At 40.3% G+C, this 24,744-nt stretch overlaps 1 protein-coding gene across 1 annotated transcript in view; it reads right to left on the minus strand.

Moving 5' to 3' along the window:
* Positions 1–9: 9 nt before the first annotated feature.
* KCND2 (potassium voltage-gated channel, Shal-related subfamily, member 2) overlaps positions 10–24,744 on the minus strand; it is a 279,454-nt gene continuing 254,719 nt past the window's right edge. Inside the window, exons 2-6 of the mRNA XM_009883677.1 lie at positions 17,704–17,866; positions 8,099–8,197; positions 6,395–6,490; positions 2,111–2,358; positions 10–514 (exon numbers count right to left, since the gene is read on the minus strand). Of these exons, the coding sequence (XP_009881979.1) occupies positions 337–514; positions 2,111–2,358; positions 6,395–6,490; positions 8,099–8,197; positions 17,704–17,866 (784 nt within the window). The 3' untranslated portion in view covers positions 10–336. The remainder of the gene's footprint in view (positions 515–2,110; positions 2,359–6,394; positions 6,491–8,098; positions 8,198–17,703; positions 17,867–24,744) is intronic.

Here is a 24,744-nt window from a genome sequence, read left to right on the forward strand (position 1 = left end):
TTTTTTTTGTTTTTCTAAAAAGAGCTCTCATGATAAGAAGAAGCATCAATGGGGACATTTCATTGTGCTCATATAGTAAGTCAGGATGGTCACAGAAGATTCCACCGCGCGTCGGTTCGGATAAGGGGTAAGAAACTCCTTTTGGTTCACACGCTACGACACCGAAACCCACAGAGCATTTTGTTTCTCCCGCACCTCTCGGTCTGCAGCCGTGGGCGCACACGTGAAGGGGCGTTGTCTTTGTCGGCTCTCTCATCATTCCTCGCCACTCGTTTCTCACTGCTCGAGCTCAGCTTGCAAGTGGTCTTTATGCTAATTTATAAATAATTCCTTATTTTATAAAGCGGATACTCTGACAATGTTTCCTCCCGAATACTCGGGAGACTCTGGCCTATCATCTCCTTCGGGTGTGGTGACTGGGGGTGTCGGGATGCTAATTATTGCTGTAGTGACGTAAGGCTGCTCACAGTTTAGTTTCACGCACTCTTCCACTTTGGCATTTAAGCTGGAGCGGCTGCAGGAAGAAACAAAAACCCATGAAGAAAGAAAGTCCACCTCACTGCAAACCTCCCCTGTGCCCGATTCCGCTCCCCGAGCTGGCTGTCTCCATCCTCCCCCCAGGATGCCAAGAGGCACCGAGGTGCCACGCGGCACCACCCCACCACCCTGCACCCCGGCAGCAGGTGGTCCATGGCTATGCCCATGGACAGGCCCCCTTTCTCCCTTCCTTCCCACCGTTTCAGCGCTTCTAAAAGTTTCTCAGCACATCACCTGAGGGTTTCTGAGCAGAGGAAGCATTTTTGTGGCTCACTGGGGAGCAAACTTCGCACAGACTTGCTATGGAGGAAACTGGAAACTAAGGGGTGGTCCCAGTCCCCACCAATTCCTCCGTGCCATGCTTTTTTAAGAACATTTGATATATTATGTATCCTCAAAGAGTAAGACATGGTGATATATGCCCTAATAAAGGCTAACATGTTTGTAGAGTTGCTGCAGGACCTCAGCATCATAAGAAACTTGTAAAGCTCAGACCCTTTTGAGGCAAGACTGGCATTTTGTGCTTGTTTTTTAGTACAAAGCTGGTGCTTTGTGTTTTTACATATGCTGTGACTGGAAGTCTGGTGCAGGAAAGTCCTGTAGCAGAGAAAGGATGGATCCGGGCAGAATATTTCCTGAAAAGCTAAAACAGATTGGAGCTTTGTGCTGGCCAGGAGGTCTCATTGCGCAACAGCTACAAGCTGCTGGATTGTTCCTGGAAGTGAAATCCAAACCTGGTACCTATACAAAGTAAGCTACTCAAAATGTACCTCAACAAGACAATCTCTATAGCAACTACTGCTGAAAACACTTCTTTTTTTTTTTTTTTTTTTTAATGGGGGCATTTTTGAGTTCGATAGAAAACACTGAATCTCCTGAGACCTTGGCTGTGTTTTCAGAGGTGTTGTTTGGATACGCCTGAAGTTTACTTGTGAGTGCAGAGATGTTCAGTAAATTACAGAGTCCTGAACGGCTCTTTCCTTGCTTTCATAATAACTCCTCAAACTAGGAAATACATTTTTCTTCTCCATTTCATATCTGTTATTTAGAGGAGTCTTTCTTATGGCTGTTATGCTTAGGACCCCGGGAATCAGTTTTATTTCTCTGTTCTGTGGAAATGCGAGAAGTCTTATTTGTCCGGTGCTTCTGAAGCAAACCAGTAGACACAGCAGGGACAGACCTTTCTCTCTCTTCCCACTTGCTCGTCTCATATATCTGAATTGCACATTTTTCTGTGCTAAATTTTTCTTGTTATGTGTTTGTCCATGACATACAATATTTGGCGCTCTATTTAATTTGGGGTCCCTGGATGCTATTCGCTGCAAATAGTGCACAGTAGTTTGTGGGGAGGGCATGAGAGGGCAGAAATGGTTATAGAGAGGGACCATTATGTTGTCTTGGATTAATCTTGGCGCGAACTACGTGTTTCAGTACCAGTGTCCGTTCTTGGATGACTATCTGACTTTCATCTTTCGCCTCGCGGCCTACCTGCAGAGGCCACGACACCTCTACATCTATTCTCTAAGGAAGGAAGGGGCTTCGGCTGTGGGTGGGCTGATGCGTGGGGAAATACCTGTTAGACAGAGGCGTCCTCTCCACGCATCTGATCTGGATGGTGCTGAGCTCTTGTACGCTGCCTGGGCGGCTGCCGGTGATGGTGGTGTTTGGGATGCGGTAAGTCTTTTTATGTCTTCGTGAGCAGCACGTGCTGGTAACGCCTTGTTGGGACGAGAGAGAGGGGCTGTGGCTGGGGGGTCTATTGACTGTGGAAACCTCCATACAGCTCTCTTCATAGACTTGCTCATCCACAAACTCGTGGTTCTAGCCCGGCGCAATCCAGCAATGGGACAAAGCACACACAGAAAGACAATTAAAGCAAACATATTAATCATGATTGTTTAAAGGCTTAAGTTGACAGAACTGAATAAACTGGGAAAGTTAGACAGCTTATTCTTGATTATGGTGTTTACCCCTTATTAACCTGGGCTGAAAACCAATGCAAATATAAACGCTGGAACAAAACGCTCAGAGCTCTAAATAAAAAAAAAGTTAATCCAAATTACTCTGTAAAATAGCACATGGCTGTAATGTAGTTTAAATATCTGTATAATCTATGAAGTGCCGCAGAATAGGGGATTATGTTTATTAATAAAAATGCAAGTGGTGCTTATGTAAATGCTCGAAATGTCATTTGGAAATAAATAAGATTTATTGTATTGAACTATAATAAACAAAAATCATGCGTATTTTCCAGATGAGTTTACAAAGCTTCCTGTTGAATTACGTGTTAGAAATCAGGATCTGAAACAGTGTGCTTCGAGGTGTGCATCTATGTAAAAGATTCAATTTAATAGAAGTTTTTATTAGAGGAGATGGGACAGTTATGTAAAAGCATCAAAAAAATTCCTAATTACTGTAGATTAATGTATTGAAAGCAGTTTAGAAGACTGAGGATTTAGTTAAATGAAGTAGTCCTTATTCATGCAATCTTTGTTTAATCAATCCCAGCATCAACAGCACTTGGTATAGGGTTGTCATAGACCTGAATCCAAATTCAAGCAAACTGCTGGTTTACGATGACTTGGTAGGTGTTTAGGGGGCATTTCACACATAGCTGTGATTTTCACATTATCTTTGTGTGCAAAAAAAGAGCGAAATAATCGTGTTGCTTAAGCGGGATGGGGGGAAGAAAGTGAGGAATTCTAACAGTCACTTTAAAGTTGCAGCCCAAACTAAGTCAAGATAAGATATGTTCATAAGCAATTTGAGAAAGCCTCCTTCTAAAGAAAAAATCTTTCCAGTTACTGCTGGAATCAGTCTGCATATTCTGAGAATGGTTTAGGGAGCATTTTCTGGGTTGTTTTACACTCTACACAGTCTTGTTCACATACAGTTTGTGAGACTGCTGTGTCTTTGTGTATTAGAATGAGAAACATTATTTTTTCCCCCTAAAGAATGATGTGCTAATTGGAAAGGTGCTGATGTTTTCCAGGAGCATTACAATACAGTGCTAATATGAATTATGTGAGCAAAGTCAGTAGAGTAACAAATGTAGCCAAGTGTTTGCAAGAAATGGAAATACTTTCATAGGCATATTATTTTTATTTCCATTTCTTCTGTTCTTCACTCAGACATAAGTTTGTGTGGAAATGAGTGGTGTTGAAGAATGCCAATCTCAGCTGATATGGAAAGAAGAAACTTGCTTGAAAATTGACTTCTACAAGGCATGTGTCAGTCACAATCAAGATTTTGAATGTGATCACACAGTGGACATAAAATTCAGAAAGAAAAATTACCTAATCGCCATCTTTAGATTACGTTCAGTGGCTGACAGTATGTTTGCCAAGAACTCCGCTAGTTTTCCAATTAAAAGTAATTTTGTGCTTCCGAAAACTTTTATGGAGCAGCCAACTCAATTCAATTCAACTCAATTCAATTTGTAGGGTCCATTAAAGAGGGTTATTGAGTGAACTTTTGATGTAGACTGGAAAGATTTTGAAACGATATAATGACTAAAGTTAATGTATTTGATTATACTTATTAATTAACTGTTCTTAAATCAGCTAAAAGTAGCCCGTAAAATATAACTTTCAGTGCAATTATTTTCATTATTAATGTAATTTTCACAGAATTCCATAACATTGCCCATACTGCATTTTCTAGAGGGGAAGAGATCTTATCCTTTTGATTTTAAAGTGCTGGAAAAAAAGAAAATACGCCTTTGCCTAGTATCATCTGGGCTGATGCTTATACCAAATGATATTTCAAGGCTGAGGCGAGACTAAGAAGGCATCTCACTCTTGCTATTATACCATGACCAGCAAATTGCCAGATTCCACAGGCTGAGGGCCCAAAATTTCAAGTTGCCACTAAATTTTTAGGAATGCATGATCTGACCAGGCAGTTGCAGAATACGGCTTGGAACCTCTGCGTACATTTTTGTGATCATGTGTCATATGAACATCAGTGCCAGTTATAGGACCCAACAAACAAGGAAAAAAGGAAGTAGATTCTACTCAAATTTAGGAAATAAGGTAATAGTTGCTTTATAGACTTTTTTTTTTTCTTTTTTTAACCTCTGTTAAAAAAAAAAGAAAAAAAAGAAGAGGCTTACATATTCCATCATTATGATTAGAGGAGATGTGAAACTTTGGGAGCCGAATCCAGCTCCCACCAAATGAATAGAAATATTTTTGATGATTTTAATGAGACTTTGGCAAAACCTGTGGCTACTACTAGGGTTTTTAAATATGTTTGTAATGTTCAACTGGAACTATTTTTAAGGTAGATCGCTACTATCAGGTTCTAGTACAAAATGTCTCACAAATGTTCTAAAAGGACCCAGCCTGAATCTTGGCAAAGAAACCACGTTATACTCTGAATAGGAAGAAAGACTTTTCTTTTTTTTTTTGTCCTACAGCAGATATTGTATAAAAATGAATACTCCAAAAGTACGAATGGAGAAGAGATGAGCACCTGTAGGATGACATATTACTATGTAAGTGATGTAACAACTGAGCCATTCTATTTACAAAGAAATGCTGTCAAAAGGAGAACATTAATTTAATTTAATTTAATTAAACATATGCATACATCGTATTTTAATTTAGCAATTTCTGTTGTGGGAAAACTTTTTAATCTCTCTTTTTTTTTTTTTTTGAGAAAGAGCAGAAAGACTTTCACATAGATCTCCATGAAATATAGCAGAAGCATTGCTGGGTCTTTTAATGAAAATATAAAACTAGGCTATAAAATAAGACAAAATAACATAAGGTTCCTCTAGGTATACAAAACTTAAAGAGAAATCATATAATTTTTACATGCAACTGGAACTTGTAAAAATAGATGTAAATTTGTAAATGGTATTTTAATGAATGCTGACCAATTTTCCTATAATATAAGGTAAATTCTACATGAAAATATAACACCTGCAAAATTACAAAAATACAAAGACATGATTTTAGTGTGCTTTTTGTGAAGTTCCCAAATCTACAAAGATTAAATTCAATATAACTGATATTTTTGTTCTTAGTTTCCTTAGGAAATTATAAAAGAGGAAGCAATATAAATGTAGGGATGATTAGGCTTATTGCTGTGATGTTATCTGTCCAGAAATATACTATTAGTAAACGTGGCACTTAGTTATTACTGAATAATAACTTTGCTGTACTTCACTATCCTTTATGGCTGTATAATTACTCAGGTATTGACCGAGGAGAGCATATAATAAGTAGTCCTTTTGATCTATAGGGAGTTTCGGGTCTAGGTGAGGGTATTTGGGCTGTTATGAATTACATCAGTGATTTCTACAGGGATCTGTGTCAAACTGAAGCCAAAAGACTTTGAAGCTTTGCACCTGCATCTGGATTAGCACCTGAAGTTTCAAAAAAGGATGCTTGGGGATCCTCCTCTACAGTTGCTTCCATAAGCATCGCATTCGTGTCCGAGGAAACAGCAGCTCTCCCTCTACAAAAGCCCAACATTTCCCAGGCAAAACCGCACTCAGTATTGAAGGTGTAAGGATTACAAATTGTGGTTTATGAACTGTAGTGCGGAAAAGTGCAAATGATAACATTATGGAGTGTATGAAAACCGTACTGAAGGTGACTATACGCAGCTTGGCTATACTGCTGTCGTCTCACCGATGCCAGTCACTTTCAGCCTAGATGAGGCTCTCATCCAGGATCTCTCTGTTATTTATATGCAGTGGGTGTAATGCCTTCAGATAAGATAAAATGGCTTTTCTTCCCAGTTAACTGCTTTCATATAAAGGCTTATTAATTAGAAGAAATAGTGAAAACATTCAAAACTAGGCTGGTGTTGGAATTCACAGGAAAACACAGTTCTCTTTTCTTACCGTAGTTTTTTCCAGGCAGTGAAGCAGGTGGTGGTGCTGTGTTTCAAAGGAAGAGCCAGATTTGCTAACAAAGGCCTGTTCTTCTTCACTGGAGGACTGTTAATACATAGAACTCTGTATTATTCTCATTTGTGAACAAGAGGGCTCTTATCCAAATATTTGATCAGAACTAATCTGGATTGTACACGGAGCATAACTGCAGCGCTCCATCTACACGGTATAACCCAAATCATTTTGGACCTGAGTTCTCTCGTGATTGTTTGTTTTTTAATCAAAATATTTTGATTATTCCTGGGAATGTGCCTCATTTGAAGGACTTCCCTTCCCTTGCACCTCCTTTTGTTTCCATCTTAGGTCTTTTATGCATAGATGGAAAAATACAATTTGTAAGTGCAATCAACATGTAAGCTTTGAATGTTGAATCAACACATACTTAAAATTATCATAAATTTAAGTGACAGTAAAATATTTTTTTTTTCCTGGGAATGTGCCTCATTTGAAGGAAATTAAACATAGTTGTCCTCCTGGGATCATTTGATAGCACTAAAGAATTTGTGGTATTGCTGCTTACACAAAAAATTCATGTCAGTGATCCCAATCTGCTGAGTTTGGAAAGCATATAGCAGATGTTACTGACAGAGAATGGAGAATTAAGTAGAAAGCATCCACTGTTTATTAATTGCTTTCATAATTATTCACTAGAAAGCAGAAGACTAAACAGGGGAGGAAGTGGGATAATAGGAAAGATTACAATTCAACTTGGCGATATTTGAAATCTGCATGGTAATTAAGCTATTTGGTGCTGTCTTAGTTCAAAGATTTGGGTTCTTTCAAGCAGGAGCGGAAGCGAGGGCTCTGACTGTTCGCCTTTTGTGCTGGACCGGACGGACAGACAGCCCCTTCCTCCTCTTCTGGCTATAGGTTAAAGCGTTTGGCTTTTGAACATGTACTGAACAGAAGGAGCATAGAGGAATGAAAGCCTTCCTGTATCCCCCAGGGAATTGCCTAAACTCCAGAAAATGGCAGGGATTAAAAAAACACTGCGTCTTCAGTCTTTCTCAGCTGGCTGCAGCTCCGGGCAGCCAAAGGGCTGTCTCCGGCAGCGCAGGTCGCTGTGGATCCCGCTCCCCACCACTGCCCATGGCTCCCGCTGCCAGTCCTGGCTTCCTCAGCAGGGGTACAGGGGAATTTGCTCCAGGTAACGATAGATTTCAACGCGTCTGAAGTAATCACCAAGATTCTCCTTAGCGCAAAGTAAGTGCTTCCAGGGAACGCTTTTCACACCCCTCCGTGCAAAGGGTACCCCGGAGCTACCTCCTCCCCTCACTGATGATGAACCCTGGTTTTACCACCCATGTTCTGCCTGACTAAAGCCGAATGAGATAAATCCAACCTACCTCCTAAGAGGCAAACACTGTACTTTGTTAATGAGGGCTGCTACAGGGTTTAACTCAAAAAACGTGGGCTACATTTGAATCCAGCATTTCTATCTGGCCGTTTCCCCCATCTTTTAATACCCCGTCATCGACTCTCCTAAGCTTCCTTTAACAATAGTAATTGTCCAATTTATCCTTCCTTGATCTACCTCTAAACATAACACGGCCTAAAGACCCAAGCTGACTTGCCCTGGTGATAAATAGAATAAGGTACCGCTGGGCTGTCATTAAGCCGTTTCTCTGGAGGTGGAGGATATGAAAACATTACCTGCTGCAGCTGGTTACTCAGTAAGCCATTTCGTTTGCTCTGCATGTAGGCATTAGCACTCCCACTCTTTGCTGCACGAATTCGAGCGAGTCTGGCTTTCTGTGCAAATAGACAAAAGGAAGAGTGTCACTTCTACTCATATCCATTATTCTGTTTATCTAAAACTGCTAATTGGAATCAGCTGCTTATGAATACCAATATCATAACTGCTGAAAGTCTGCATTGCATCTCTCCTCCAGGTGGAGCAAAACACAAATGCCTTCCTATTTAAAACGCAAATGACAGAAGTTTTTATTTGTTTCCATGCATCAGCTAATAAGAATAATGATTTTGGAGGAGGGAGTAGACAGATCAGCGTCTAAGTGCCTCCTTTTCTTTTTTTTTTTTTTTTCCCCTCATTGCTGCAACTGTGCCACTGCTTATGCTTTGTGGATCAGGAACATGGGCATCCATCTCAGCTGCTCCTGCAGTGAAAATCTCTTTAAAGGGGAAGAAATGGTTCAGAAAAACATAATATTGCAACTGCTGTGAGCTGGTCAGAGCCTTCTGGGTTTTCAGAGTAGCAGAATGTGATAGTGCTTTTTATGCTGTCCCCCAGCTAGGTTCCTGAATGCTTGCCAGGCCTTTTAAAAGCCTTTTTACTTCTTCATATCTATTGGTATAATCAGACTTAAATATTGTCATCGTTGGTCATAATCTGTCCATAACCCGATTTTTCAGAGACTGCAGGCATTGAATCGCTGGGAGAGATTTGAGATTTCTCAGGTGAGCTTCATTGCTTGTGAAGGTGACTTTCATTCCAGAGTCGAAGACAGCTCTCGTCCCAGAGTAGAAGGTGGCTCATGGGTGAAGGACACTTTGCATCCACTGACTTTGGTGCAAAGGTTAAAAGCCAACATTAGGGGAAAGCATTAAGAAAAGACTCTCTCAACCAATAATATGGAAATCAGAAGCTTTTCTGGGATATGATTTCTGGGATGGCATCCTGGTTCCGTATTTTTTGTGACTGATTATAGGTGTAAGAGGGAGTCTGGGTTTATCTTCATGCATTGGTTTCTGATCCTGAAAGCCAAATGCTGAGCAGTGTCTGGAGTTGAATGGCTGCTGAATCACAGAAGGAGACACAAGTGAACAACTTGAAAAACTGACTTTGATATATTAATAGGGGTTTTCGTATCTGATAATTACTCAGTTGATATTTTCAGAAAATAGAGGGAGCATTTCCCCCCCTCCCCCCAATTTCTGGGGCATTAAATGTCAGCATGAAATGATTGAGAATCCCCGATCGCTTATAGAAGGAAGCAGCATGGTCACTGCAGCCACCAGATCTCTCTGGCATGATTAATAATTAACTGACTATGAGGAATGACTCAACACCACGCTTCTTTGCACTCACAGCCTCAAACTCACAGATCTTCTCCACACGAGCCAAGAAATTCATGACAGCAAACATGGCTGGGGTCTGGCTTATGTTATATGTCCTGTATTTATTATCTTTTAATTGTTCTGGAAGAAAATAAGATAATGCTGTGCATGTGTGCATCACCTAGTCAAAAAGCTCACATGAGAGGCTGTTGCCTGATTTTGTGATATATTGGCCATTTTAGAATAACACACTGCTTTGTCACCCTCCCCGGTGCTCGCAGCCTTTCCAGCTGTGCAGGTAACACACCACACTCCAGCGGTGAGGAGTGAAGCGCCCGCATCACCCGCACAGTGCTTCTGCACAGGTGAATTCCGACTGTCCCCTTCCTCCGGTTAGCACTGAAAGGACACCTGCAGCCCCACGCTCCATCACCCCATGTGGGTCCCCAGAGGCTGAACAGGGATTAAATGTCCAGTCAGGACTCTTTCACCCTGACCAGCCCCGGGCAGCCTGGCGTGCTGCAGTGAGCCACCCAAGAGGGCAACGTGCTGGGCTGGCGTGTGGTCCCCAGGAGCCTACCAGTGGGGGAAAACGCTTAACAGCTCTGACCCTCCAGGCTCACATGGGCTCCTTGGTGGCACATCCAGGGCCAACAATGTGGTTAAGGCTGAGTCCTCAGGGGTGGCAATCAAAAATCCCCTTGTGTAGGTAGAAAATAGGTTATTCTCAAGGTGGAGCTCTTCAGATGCCACACCAGCACGTCTGGCTGGAGGGTGGGGGAAGAGCTTTACCTGCATGGCAGAATAGTCATGGGCTGGGACATGTGCACTGGGTTATGTTCATAAATATATTAAAGGTCTCTCTTAGCACTACTGTTTAGCCTTAGGAGCTCGAGACGCTTTAGCAATGCCTTTGCAGAGCGTAACAGAGAGTCACAAAATAACTGATTTCAGTCACAAATTTTTTAGCTGCGGTACTTTTCAGTGTGCCCTTTATACAGGGAAATTAATTAGATTTAATGAACAAACATTTTACATACATTAGTTATGCTTTTCCTTTTAGCATGCATATTCGTTTTCCCTTTCAGTGATTGAAATAATAATTATGGTGCAGCACTATTTAATAAAGAAATACAAAAAATATAACAGTTCATCAGACTGTCTTAATATATCAATGTGCTACAGCACATATAATATGAAGGTTGTATTTTCCACGTGAAGATTTCAAATTGCTTTGCAAATACAAATTTATTGCATCTGAGAAAGCTTTTGTGAGGTGGAAAGTAATAGCTCACATCTTTCTAGCTGAGGCTCATTCAGATGGCCTGAATTTACATCATTTACCAAAGAGAAGACAATACATCTATTACTGAGACAGGAACCAGATATTGTGGCTTCTATGCTTATACTTCAGCTTACAGAAAATACTCCTGGAAGTGGAGGTGTTTACAAATCTGTTGAAGTGATAAGATTTCTTTCGGTGCTTCTGCTTGATTTATGTCAGAGCTTGTAGCGTGAGTAGTCTAGTGACTCCTCACATTTCCTATCAAGGAATCATTAAAAGCTCATGTCAGCCACAGGATTTTAAGGGCTGTGCACTGGGGATTGAATTCCCATGAAGGACAGCAAAATGATGTGATGACATCAGGAAAACTGTGGTTACAGAAGAACTGTATTTTCCTTTAGTCTGCGAACTGCATTTTCTGCCATGTACAACAGAAAGGGAGTGATAACTGCCCCTTTCAACTGCTGCAAAGCCCTTCCTAACTCTCCCCTTTCATGGAATATCTAGCAAAAAAAGAAGGATTAAATTCTCCTGCAGTAGATTATCTTCTTTGCTGTGAGGTTTTCCCTTCTGGCCGTTGAATGTGAAGCTTTGATTTTGGTAATTTTTACGTTGTCTAGGACAAAAAAAAATGTAGCTGAAATACAGTACTTTTACTTATTCTGATGAAATTCCATCATGACCATCTCATCTGAAACTTCCTAAAGAAACTGATGACCAGCTCTAATTCTTACTGCATCCCTTGTGTTTGCACTGGACTTCTCTTTCAAATGCATCACTTCTTTTTTTCCAGCTTCAAATTTTAAAACTTAGAGGTGGAATTCACTGTTATTCAATAACAGCAAGCTCTGTCAGCTTTAGAAATATAAACATTTACTTTCACGAGCTTTTAAACAGTGCTAAATGTAGCACTGTGGGGTATTTACAACATCCAGCTTTTAACACTCAAGATGCCCTCAGCTGTCTAGCTGTGGTAAGAGAGAGGTTTTATCAGGCACACTTTAGGGCAGGGCTTACTGCGCTACTGGGGATCATTTTTGGCAAGAGTCTCTCTTTAATTTGCTATGAAAGAAGCCCAGGTAGCCTAGGTAATGGAATACTTAGCTCCTATTGTCTCTCTTCTGCTGTTCTCCAGACTATGTAACTATCTTACTATCAAAACTTAAAAATTACTAATTACTTACCTCATATTTATTATTTTTTAATGATCTTGTGCAATTAAAATATAAGAATTCCTTCACAGCCATTCTGTGTGTACTGATTTTGTCTGGGATAGAGTTAAATTCCTTCATAGTAGCTGGTGTGGGGCTGTTTTGGATTTGTGATGAAAACAGTGTTGATAACGCAGGGATGTTCTAATTACTGCTGAGCAGTGCTGATACAGAGTCAAGGCCTCTTCTGCTCCTCAGACTGTCCTGCCATCGAGTAGGCTGGGGGGGCACAAGAAGTTGGGAGGGGACACAGCTGGGACAGCTGACCCCAGCTGACCAGAGGGATATCCCAGGCCATATGATGGCGGTGCTCAGCAATAAAACTGGGGCTGGTGGACGTTGGTGGGGGCTGCTGTTGTTTTGGGACTGGCTGCACATCAGTCAGTCAGTAGTGAGCAATTGTTTTCTTGGTTTTGATTCCCTGCTCCCCTTTGTTGTCCCCCCATCCCCTTTTAAAAAATTTATTAAACTATCTTTATCTCAACCCCTGAGGTTTTTGCATTTTTACCCTTCTGATTCTCTCCCCTGTCCCACTGCAGGAGAGTGAGCGTGAGGCTGGGATGTGCTTAGATGCCTACTGGGGTTGAACCACAACACTGTGGCTCCTAGAGGAATGGCCAAAATTATCCAAAAATCAGCCACATTGTTGTTTACATATTTTTTTGTTTGGCCTTTCATAAATCCATCCTGTATGTTTGCTTTCAAGTGAAAAATCAAGCCCACATTTCATGCTCTGATTTTCTAATTTTCAGTAATTGCAAATAATTGACTTCAGATTAGCTGACAATAATTTATAGGACGTCAGCATGCAGTAGAGAAGAAAATGCTGTTTACTTTGTACGTTAATGGATATGGAATTAAATAAGGTTCATATATTTGTTGTCGTGCCTTGCTTTCACAATCTATTCAAATTATAGTTCAGTAAACTCAAGTTTCACATGCTTTTGTGCTAAATTCAAAAATCTTGGGTGAATTATTCTGCTAGTTATGCTTCTGCAACCCCACTGAGCCTCTCTCATTTAAAGAAGTCTTAATGGCTAGCAGGGTTCCCTACTGCAAATGCTCAGCTTTACACTGCCAGGTGCTGTTAAACAGTTGTTGCAATTTATCCTAGAGCTATTTATATTTATCTAGTAACTAATTATTCATAACTTGACAGATAAATATATCATGTACAATCAATAAATAATAAAGCCAAGCCGATATTCAGGATATATGTTGCTGTGTAAAGGTAGAAGACCATACTCACGTGAAAGATTCAGGTTGAATTTTATGTATTAAGCCAGATTTTGGAGCTGATGGTTGTTTGGGTGATCTGTTGAGGCACCATGCAAAGTCATTCCTGGGAGAAAGTGCTCAGGCAACTAAAATTAAGGTTCCTCCAGTTATCAGGTAGTGAACAATAACGGGCAGATGGACCCACACTTAGGACTTGCTGGCTAAGAGGATACAAGGCTCTTGCCTTCAAAAGATGCAGAAAAAGAGATGTATGGAAAACAGGGAAGGCATCTAGCAAGGAATGCTTCATTCAGGGTGAAGAGGACATTGTCATGATAAGAGGTGCTGCAGTACGTTGGGGTGGAGCAGCCTCCTCCTTTCCCTTCTCTGTGCTGGTAGTCATCACAGTGAATCTGACACTGGGAGGGTTTAGATGTATCTCAACCTTTGATACCTGTCAAATATAGAATAGGAAATTGCATCCAAGCTTACCTAAACATTTCTTTTTTTCTTTCCTGTCCCTTCTTTTTGGTTTTCTTTTCTCCTCCCTTCCTTTATACACGTACCAGTCACAACACGTCTGTCATGACTTTGCCACCTGAAGGCACTGATGGGCAACCAAAATAACTTGGCCTCTTGAAGTTGTCTCTAGCTGAGAAAAGCTCCACAAATAGGATTCTTCAAAACTGTCTCAGTTGTGATAAAACTGCTTGAGGAAAAGGCATCTTAAGACTACAGGGCATAATTAGTTCTGCTCTGAATTCCAATATCTATTTTGGATTATTTATTTATTTATTTTGTTATTGTCAGGATAGGTCACATCCTTGAACCTTATTATCTGATAGAAGAAAGTGTTCTGTTCATTTTACTTTTGGTTTTGTTTGTTTGTTTTCTATTTATTTATTTATTTAAATCTTTATTTTTTTTGGTTTTATTTATATTGAGGTCTCTTTTACAAAAATGTATTTCCACGATTGAAAGCAGGAGTTTCCTTTAAAATGGATTTTAAATGAGGTGGTACATAAATAAATTTCTCTCTTCCACCTTCTCCTGAACATTAATGTGCAGCATCTTTTTGCCAAAAAGAAAAAAATGGAATTGTCTAATCTTGAATGACTGTGCAGAACTCAGTAAATTCATATACTAATGGTGACATGGCTCTTGAAAAAAACCTAATAGAAGTGACAAGATTTTTCTGCTGAAAATTGCCCGTGCTCCTGGGACTAGGTTTCAGCTCTTCACCAGAGACCTTTACAGAGTTTCCTTACAGCCCAAACGTTTTGCTATTTCTGAAGATTACCTTGATGAAACTTCTATATGAGATATTGATAAAGTAAGTTGCACAATTCAAATATACAACTCTCTCAATCAGATGGAAGCTGTTGTAGCCAGCAGGAAGTACGGTTGCCTGCAGGGGTTCATGCTGTGCTCCGTGAAACAGCACCTTCTTTCAAGCTTATGTTCTTCAGCCTTAGAGAGTAGAAATAAGGTTGGTGCCTCGGGAAACTTTTAATTTAGAAAGCTGTGTAAAGCTCCTATTTTATGAAATGAAGAACGAATTTCAAACTTCAATAATGTGACCCTTTTGCTTGAATATTCTTATACAATGCAGTAGAACCCTCCTGTGATATGCAAGGCTATACTTCATAGTTAAATATTGCTAAATATGGACTATAAAGTACCCAAAAAGTGCTTTTTGTTGATTTTTTCAGTTCATCAAAGTGATATTCAGTTCAACATCTCAGTCATTTTAGATTGACAGAGATTGGCTTTGCAATAGGAGATATCAATGAAACACACATCCAGTGCTAAGTCAATCAGACCTCAAAGCCATTTTCTCCAAAGCAAGAAGGGCATAAACACGGTCAGAGGAAATCTCTCATCCTTACTGTTGGCATTGTTCTGGGGTGTAGAGGAAAAAAATGCTTGGCAGGATTGCCATTCATCATTTCATATTCCTGTTTGAAACATACAATGAGCTCACTGTTTTGCAAGGAGAAAAACTCAGTTATTCACTCAAGCAGTTTCTATTCAGGAGGAGATTATGGGGAATATCAGCCAGTCTGCCAATCTAATTTTTGCAAGGTATTTTCTAGTGTCCATCTCTCTTTCACTGGCAAGTGTAAAGCAGGCATAGATTTTTTTTTTTTTTTTCATGACATGCAGTAGGAGACAGTTTCTATCTGAAGTAAGGCGGTTGTGTCTGCAGTTATTATGAAAGCTCAGAACAGGCACATGGATTGCTGGGATCAAGCAGATCTGTTATCCATGACTGGCGCGATGCTCAGAGGCACACTAATGAAGCACTGTGCTCTGCCTGATATATGCTGTTCTTTCTCTGTCTGCTGCCATTACGTAAACAGAAGTGAAAAAGTTCTTGACAAATACGAGTGATGTGTTCTCCGCATGTTCCAGCTGTGGGAGTGGGGAATGCACAGCTGGAACTAGCACATGGGACAGAACAGCATGCAAAAGGGTGGGTGGAATTAGTAGGATAGGTAAGGGGTGATATTTGGATCACTGAAGCAGCACATATTTGAAATCGGGTTTCTAGAAAGGTGTGACATTTCTGTGATATGCCCTATTTCTTTTATGACCATTTTCCTCATCTAACAGCATTCTTCCAAGATGTCACCATTAAAAAGTACAATATTTTAGCATGGGCCTATGACTGACTTTTTTGGCCAGCTATCTCTGTTTCTCCTGATTTTAAGATATTCTCAGAATGGTATCACTGTGTACATTTACTTCATCTCCATGAACAGATCAGTCAAAATGGTGACCTTTCTGGTCAAAGGCCAGAAAGAAATACACAAACATTTTATATCTCTAAACCTGGTGCTGTTGTCTGTATGAGGCAGATGTGACCTGGGGCCGCCTGTGTTCCCTGGTCTATGTATGTAGTCCCCAGCCACGGCCTGCCTGCACTCCTCTGTGAGCAGCGATCCTCCCTGGACCACTGGAGACTCAGGGCTTCTGAAGAGAGGGCATGGGACCACAAAAAGCCCAAGTGGTGACACCTCAGCCTCGGCAAGCTCTGTGGTGCATCCAGAGCCTTCTGACTGCCACCAGCAGAAGGTAGTTGTCAGCTGGGGTGGTTGTTTCAGCTAGGATGGAGTTTGGAGTTAATTCTTTTTTTTTTTTTTTTTGTTAGCAGCTGGTGTAATAATTTGTTTTGGATTTGGGATGGGAATAGTGTGATAGTGCACTAGTGGTTTTGGTTGTTGGTAAGCAGTCAAGGTCTTTTCTTCTTTTCACACTGCCCCACCAGCAAGTAAACTGGCGAGGGGGCACGAGAAGTTGGGAGGAGACACAGCTGGGACAGCTGACGCCAACTGAGCAAAGAAATATTCCTTGCCATATGATGTCATGCTCAGTGTATAAAGCTGGGGAAGAAGAAGGAAGGATGGTCAGAGTGATGGCGTTTGTCTTTCCAAGTAACCCTTACGTGTGGTGGAGCCCTGCTGTCCTGGAGATGGCTGAACACCTGCCTGCTGATGGGAAGCAGTGAATGAATTCCTTGTTTTGCCTTGCTTGCATGTGAGCATTTTGCTCTACCTATTAAACTGTCTTTATCTCAACCCATGATATTTTTTCTCAGTTTTACTCTTCCAATTCTCTCCCCCATCCCACCATGGGGGAAGTAAACGAGCGGCTGCTTGGTTCTAGCTGCTGGCTGGGGTTAAACCATGACAGTAATGCATCTTGGCTCCCTTATCAGGGCTTCAAATGAGTTGCTTAGCATTATAGGTCTGGGTGAGGTGAATCAGGATTAGTACTTTGGCAGTGATGTAGAAATGAAGGTGACTACCCAGACTTGGTTGTGTCTTTCGTGGTAAACATCTCGTTCTGGCCATATGGGTCAGGGAGGGAAACTGTTTTGTTGTAGAGATAGTTGGTATTTTAGTGAGAGATTCAGCAAATCAAGGAAGCTGGAAAAAAATGACTTTTGCTTTCAGCTTTTCCTGATTAAGCTCTTTTTCTGAAGCCTTTAAAGCAAACCAGAGCTGAGGAGACAAGTTCCCCAATAATCAGATTCCCCAGAGACTGAACCTGGGAATTAAACACATGGATTAGTGAAGCAGGCTGTTACGATAGACATTAGAAATCATTAAGTTTTTTTTTTTTATTTGGTTGTTGGGTTTTTTTTCGCAGAAGAGTCTGGTGGAAAGAAAGTCTGCCTGAAAAACACAGAAAAATCTTCAGTGGGTGGAACTGCAGCTATTACCTGAAAATACTAGATCTAGCCTAACAAGCAGGATGAATGACCACAATAATAGATCTGTAAATTTTGACAGAAAAGATAAATGGACCGGTTTTGGTTTGGTGGTTTTTGTTTTTGTTTTTTTGTTTGTTTTTTTTTTTTTCACTAAAAATAACACAGTATTTGCATCTAGGACATGGGCTAGGCATGTAGCACATACATATTTCCTTTTGCGAAGAAATAATCATGTGAGGATACACACCATATATAAAGTCATATTTTATCTACTGCTCAACAACAAAAGGGGGAAAAATTAGCTTACCTTTTGTGCCCTGCGCTTGTCTGCTCGTTGATTTTGGTGGTAGATACGGCTGAAGTTGGAGACAATTACAGGAACTGGCAGAGCAATGACCAAGACCCCACTCAGGGAGCATATTGAACCAAAAATCTTGCCAGCTATTGTCTTCGGCACCATGTCACCATATCTGGGTTAAAGAAAACCAAATGCTTAGTAAAAGAAAACCAAATGCTTAGTAAAGACAAAATCTCTTCTAAGTATTGAATTTCAAGTTGAATTAATTGCACAATAGATTTTACTTTTCTTGCAAATAATACTCGCTGCATGTAGGTAATACTCTATAGACATATGCATACACATACAGCATGTCCATTGTTGTGCACACATAATTTTAATTTCAAGCTAATGTCGGGAATCCTGTCCATTAAACTGTGGGCATCTATGTTTTACTGCTGCAGTCTTCCCAGGCTGCCCCTTTTGCAATGGAGAGAGAGTGACCTTGCTAAGGAAAAAAAAAATAAATTCCGTGTTGAAGTTAAGTCCTTACTCTGCTCTTTGGAAGAACTCATCACTTTCCATCAGCAAGATCTTAGGGAGAACAATTGGTAAGTTAGGTGCCAAGCTGAATAATCTGTTATCTCACTTAAGTTGATATAGTACTTTCATTTTGGAGGGTAGCACATTTTTGGAACAGGGTGCCCAGGAGATTGTGGACTTTCTATCCTTGGAGATTTTCAACACTTGGCTAGACAAAAGCATGGCTGACCTAATCTGTTGTTGTTGATAGGCCTTCTTGGAGTGGGAGGCTGGACTAGCTGACCTCCAGAGGTCCCTTCTATGGTGTAGCTGAAAGCAAACCCGAAAAAATCAAGACACGGGAAAGCAACAAAACAAATTCTAACCACAAATCCTGTCAGTGATCAAAATTATGTGGGCTACCACCTTTCTTTATGATGCTGGATATTGTTTTGTCCAGCAAGTAAGAACATACTGCTGCTGAAGCACATCGAGACATTCCAGTGACATCAAGAGATATCAGGTCTTTGCACTCTGTAGACCGCCATCTTCCAAAGGACAAGTACAGAATTAGATACTACAGAGTTTAATAAAGAAATAAATTACCTTCAAGTACCATTCTGTTTTTAACTTCACTGGTTTTGAAGTTATTACTAAACATTGATTGTAGCATGTGAGTTTACTATGCTCGTGAGCAGAGAGAGAGCACATTCCCTGTTGCAAAGAATTTATGAACTGTTAACAGAAGAAAAGGTAAGAAATAAAACTGCAGGAGGGGCAGTGTTTGGAAAATGCTATCTCTAAGACAAAATCTATCTGTTAGCAGGAATCGGAAAAATAATAAAGAAGATGGGGGAGAGTCTTCAAGTCACACAGTCCAAATTCTTCACCTAATCATGAGAAGGGGGAGTAACAGGGTAAGGATATCAGATAATGAAGAATCTATATGGGGTTAGAGAACACCTTCTAGCAATGAGCGTTTCGCATATGTCAGAAGGAGATTATGTATCAACTTGTAGGTGAAGATGAATGGTTTGCACTTTGTAAGATAAGAGGAAGGTGTTTAATGTAAATATTCAAATAAGTTGTCACCCAGACAGATATAATATGGATGACCAAGTTTTAGGCCATTGACAAAGATTATGTTGTGTAAAATAAATGTTTAGTTGCTTTACAAAGCATGCCCAAGTGTAAAATATTCAGAGGAAAAAATGCATTAATATTTCTATCAATACCACCCTCCCACCTGCGCATAATTTGAATGCTGCTAATTTCTAATTTTGTGACATGCAGGACTGGAGTTACATTTGTTACATAAGACATAATGTAATAGCATCCATCTTCTAAATTACTAATATAGCTGGTGTTAATTACAAGATAGATAAAACTGGGAAAATACTAGAAAGAGAGTTCACGTCAACATTTACACCTCACAACATAGGCATTTTTGGTGCTTATCTTCCTAAAGCCAGAGCTGACTATCAGCTGTCAGGAGTGACACACGCCCAGCTGTTCTTTCCTTTGGGCACGGAAGTGGATAAATGACCTTCCAAGGTCCCTTTGACAAAGAGGATCCCTGACACTTAACTAACCCCATTTTTTTTTTTCGGGCGGAGCAGTGAGGTGAGCAGTGGGCATGGGGCCAGGGTGGTGAGCTTAGGGGACAAGTCCTAGGATCAAATCACTGATGATCGTTGCCGGTTTACAGTATTTGCTATGGTTTTACTTCATCCTTTTAGATCTGATCCAACTATTTTCTTAAATTGAATCGAAGTGTATCACCGGAAAGCTATTCAAAAGGCAACACGTACCTGACACAACCAGATCTTGGAATGCAAAATTTACACCTGCCCAGTACTACTGGACAGAACTCCTAAACTAGATTCCTAAACCTTATTTAGATGCCTGTCACTTGAAATGCTAAATTGCTGAACCTTCATAAGCTCACATTGTCACCGATGGCTGCTGTGGACAGAAGGCATTTCTGGCTCTAATTAATTTGGTTTGAAGTTGCTCAGGGATATAGTTCATCCTGTTGATAATGTGACACTATAATTATGTGAATCAAGTGCAGAATGATGCTTTAGGAGTAGTGACAGGAACTATTAGCTGATCCATCCCTAACATTTCAGTATTTATGTGCAGATCTAGCTACTGACTTAAGGAGGTGCCCTTTCACAGTGTTTCAGTGCTATGGAGCCAAATAAAAAAAAAAGAAATCAGAATTGTTTGATACATTAAGGTATTTTGCAATGTTTTTCTTACCTTCTGGGCAAAATGACAGGTAGATGGATATACTGCTTATTTTTAAATAAGTAGCTTTTTTTATTTTTCTATTTCAGCTTAGATAAGTTGTAGTACGGTGACATTTTCCAAATATAATGTTGTTTGTCCATTGTTTAGTGCTATTAATATCTTTCACATCATTAATTACTCTTAAATAATTAGTTTTTCTCCTGTTGATGAACACTGTGTTGGAGATGTTTAAATAAAGTAACGGTCAGAAAAAAATGACTTCCAAGAAATTAGCCTTCCTGCACAGAGTGAGAAACATATTTGTTCATTTTTGTGACAAACCGGAGTTTTTACTACATTTGCCCTGGTTAGCCTTGCTCTCCTTTGGGGCAGTGACACAGATTTTAGTGCAGTGTAGACAGGACCAGAATTGTTAATGGAGTTCCTCCTGCTGGATTAAACATTGCCTTTTGTTACACCTCATACATCGCTGAATACCACCAATGGAAGTGGATGACACAAAATGAAGGGAATTTTTTTTCTTTTACCCCACCTGCAATTGCTCTATTCCTTGGAAAGTCTAAACTGATAGAGAACATAACTTCATTTTCAGATGCCAGGATAGCTTTGTGGTGCTTGTATTTCAAAGTGGAAAAATTATACCTGATCTCTAAAACAAATTCTAAGTTCTGCAGTTCTGATCCCTTCAGTCATGGAGGGACAATTTGTTCCACAACAAATATGGAAACTTTTTAAGCAATTTTCACAGTCACTTTTCAAAAGGGAACTACTTCAAGGTTTTATCTAGTGCTGCCCCGCTTGTCTCACTGCTTTTCAGACCGTACCTGCAAACCTATTCTCTTTACATGCTTTTTCCTCCTTGCAGTCTTTTCATAGCTTTGTGTAGTCTGTTCCATATACATCTATTATTGTGGCCAAAGCTTAAGTCAGTCTTTGGGTATTTATGATTTGTACTGACAATCTAATTTTGTAATGTCAAAAGTGTCATCCCAATATTGTATGCTCTGGACGAGTGAAGAAAAAGAGATGTCATAGTGATCCCTGTTATCAGTCAGGTGCATTCTACTTCATTAGCCAAAAAGGGAAGGAAAAAGGCTATGACAAACTAGATGTGTCAATCAAGTTTTATCAAATCACAAGTCAAAAACTACATGATCAAACTAATGCCTAGGTTTCACTAGATGTAGTCCAGACAGGTCAGGCATGTGCTATTGCTTGCAGTTTGTGGACATCTGTTCACTAAGTGTCACTGTACAGGGATGGATGGATTTAAAGGCACGTGTGTTTGTCTCAGCTGGTTGTATTCAACAGGCGACACACCACCTTTGCATATTTGACTCCTGACCGCAAGGGAAGATGGTGCCAGTAGATTCCTTTATTTTGCAAATACTGGCTATTTCAGAGTATGGATCTGAGCAACACGGGCATGATTTCTTACAGCTTTGCATGACAGATCTGGGGGCATGAAATGCAGCTTGAAACACACACAGAAGGCTGAGCTATTGTAGGAACTTGGGAAACATGGATGCATTTGGAGTTACAAACGCCTGTAACTTAAGCATTGCCACGTCAAAACTTACCTGTGGATGTCCACCTGCCAAAGCAATACTGCTTTTTTAACTGATGAGTGGAATATATCTGATGTTGCATACCCATAATTCAAGAAATCTCAGCCAACAGAGGCTGTATTTGTGGCATCATTGGCTATTTATCTTGTTCCTGAATGTAATAAAGACTGTTTTTTGATGTCTCTAAGATGGAATATTTCATAAGTCAAAGGTCTGAATTATAATTAAAACAAGTCATACTTTTTTTGCCATTTTTCCTTGATGTGGGCAAAGAAGGTCTTTTCTTTAACAGTCTTAACAAATGAGAGGGACAATGCTGTGTATTTAACTTCTGTTTGTTTGTTTGAACACAAGAATAATTTTTTCAAGTGAAAAACAAATGAATTTTGAAGCATAAAATAAGTAATCACAGAAATTGTAATTTAGCAACATTTTTTGTGTATGTTTGACAGATCAGAAACAAATGTGTGGAATACCTTACTTTGGATAGAAACACCACCTCCCTCCCAATGACCACTACAGCAAAATTATGAGACTACAGGAAATATATAATAGGAATAAATAACGGATGTGTATTTTTACAAAGATCAAATAGTTTAGGCTGATATTGACAGAAAAAGCTAAGGGAAAAAAAAAATTGTCAATATTCAAAAAACCTAGTTGTAATAGCGTTTACTGTCACTAGAGGGCATAAACGCCATTAAAAATAAATGCAAATGCAAAAATATTTTTAAAGCCGTGTTACAAATACGTGTGCCCTCTCCCACCTCCTTCGAATTCATTTACATTCTTTAAGAAAATATTACATTGATTGAGGTCTGTTGTCTGCTCCCATCTTATTTGCTGAAAAGGAAAGCTAGTAAGATTTTTGTTTTCAAACTTGTAAAATATGTTAGAAAATAATGGAGTTGTAAAATAAACGAAAAGTCATTAAAATTAACTCAGTAATATTTATTTTAAAAGCAAGGGAATTTATGACCAACGAACAATGAAAACAGTATGAAATCCATGAAAACTAAGCAATCGTTGTAGAAGCCAGCACGACACGTTTTCTCATGTGTGGGAGACAAATCACATTTCCCAGTGGATTTAGCATGTCATCCAGGCAGAGTTCAGGCTTTCTGCACTGGAGTTGATTAACAGAATGGTGTCCTGCCTTTCCAGGACAAGGTCCATCCTCCCATCCTCCAGCTGCATGCTCGCTCTGGGCAGGGTCGGTGCTTTACCCACCTGGGTGGGATGATGAGGCATTTGCCCTCTTGCTTCCCATCTGGGCTAATGACCATTTCGTGCTCTCCAGGAGCTGCAGGCAGAGCTCCAGAGGCTGCTCTGGTGAGACTCCCAGCGAAGATCATACGGCTGCTCATCTGTCCATGCGTTTAGGCAGCCAGCCACCCAGTCGGGCACACACTTACGCGCCGGCAGAGAGGAGAAGGCAAGAAAAGCAATTCCCAACCCCTCTGACACTAACAGTAATCATGATGAATCTGCAGCCTTACCTAGGTCTTAAAACAGCCTAATGATTTTGGAAAAGTAATTTCTAATAATACAAAATATTGCTGTTAGTGTGAGATGCAGAACGTTACACAAATTATTCCAAATTTTATTTCAGCCCAGGGTGATTCTGCATCGAATTGCAAATAATCTTCCCAGCTGCTTTTACTGCTGCAAAGGGCCCTCTGTTGCAATAGCCCTCTCTTCTGCTCAGTAGTGATGGACGTGGTCCCCTCTGGGGTCCACAAGTGTTCCTCCAAGAGCTGGCTAGAATGATTCTTCATGAATGATGAAAACCACATCTGCTTCTCAGGAGTGGCAGTGCTCTCCGGGCTTTCCAGCCTGCAGTGCAAGAGAACCAAACTATTGCCCCTGCACCTGGCTGAGTTTGCAGGTTCTGAAAGAGAAAATTTCTACTCAAATTCAGGGATTTTTTTTTTTTTTTTGCATGTGCACCAGGGCTTTCATCCAAGAAGCTTAAATAGATTTGTAAAGGTAGGCTTTAGTACTCAGAGGTCAAAAAAAGGAACTTTTGCATGGAAAATTTAAAAGACTTGCCCAAGGAAACGCTCCCAGCTTCTTGCAGTCAAGACAAATTCCTTCTGGTTTTGTTTACCATAAAATATTAAATCAAAAAAGGTAAAAAAAATCCTATTTTTTTTGTCATCTCTCCCTCGATCCATAGGAAAAGCTAATATTCTAACTGTTCCTAAGCTGCTGCAAAGCACCACAGAAGTACGATGTCTGGTTCACGTTGTATGGGGGTATCTAAACTACCAGAGCGACGGCTTAACTGACTCCTACCACCTGCGTTGCAATTACACAGACATACTACTGAGGTGGTGTTCTGTTTTGTTTTTTTCCCAGATTTCAGACGCAAAAATGAGCATGTTTGTTTTTAGGAAAAAGAGAATATTTCTGAATGGATCAGACACTTTTTATGACTAAGGAAAGAAACACAGCAGAAAACCTATTCTTGACGCAGAAGTTGCAAGCTGCCTTTCTTAGTGTTACCTAAGTAGAATCAATAGAAGTTTGGGTTGGAAGGGACCTTTAAAGGTCACCCAGTCCAACCCCCTGCAATGAGCAGGGACATCATCAACTAGATCAGGTTGCTCAGAGTCCTGTCCAACCTGGCCTTGAATCTTTCCAGGGATGAGGCATCTACCACCTCTCTGGGCAAATCACGGTGGTTCTCACAATGCACTGGCCATCATCCATACTTATAGGT

Source organism: Charadrius vociferus, unplaced genomic scaffold (assembly GCF_000708025.1).
Source record: "Charadrius vociferus isolate BGI_N301 unplaced genomic scaffold, ASM70802v2 scaffold43, whole genome shotgun sequence".
Classification (NCBI taxonomy): domain Eukaryota; kingdom Metazoa; phylum Chordata; class Aves; order Charadriiformes; family Charadriidae; genus Charadrius; species Charadrius vociferus.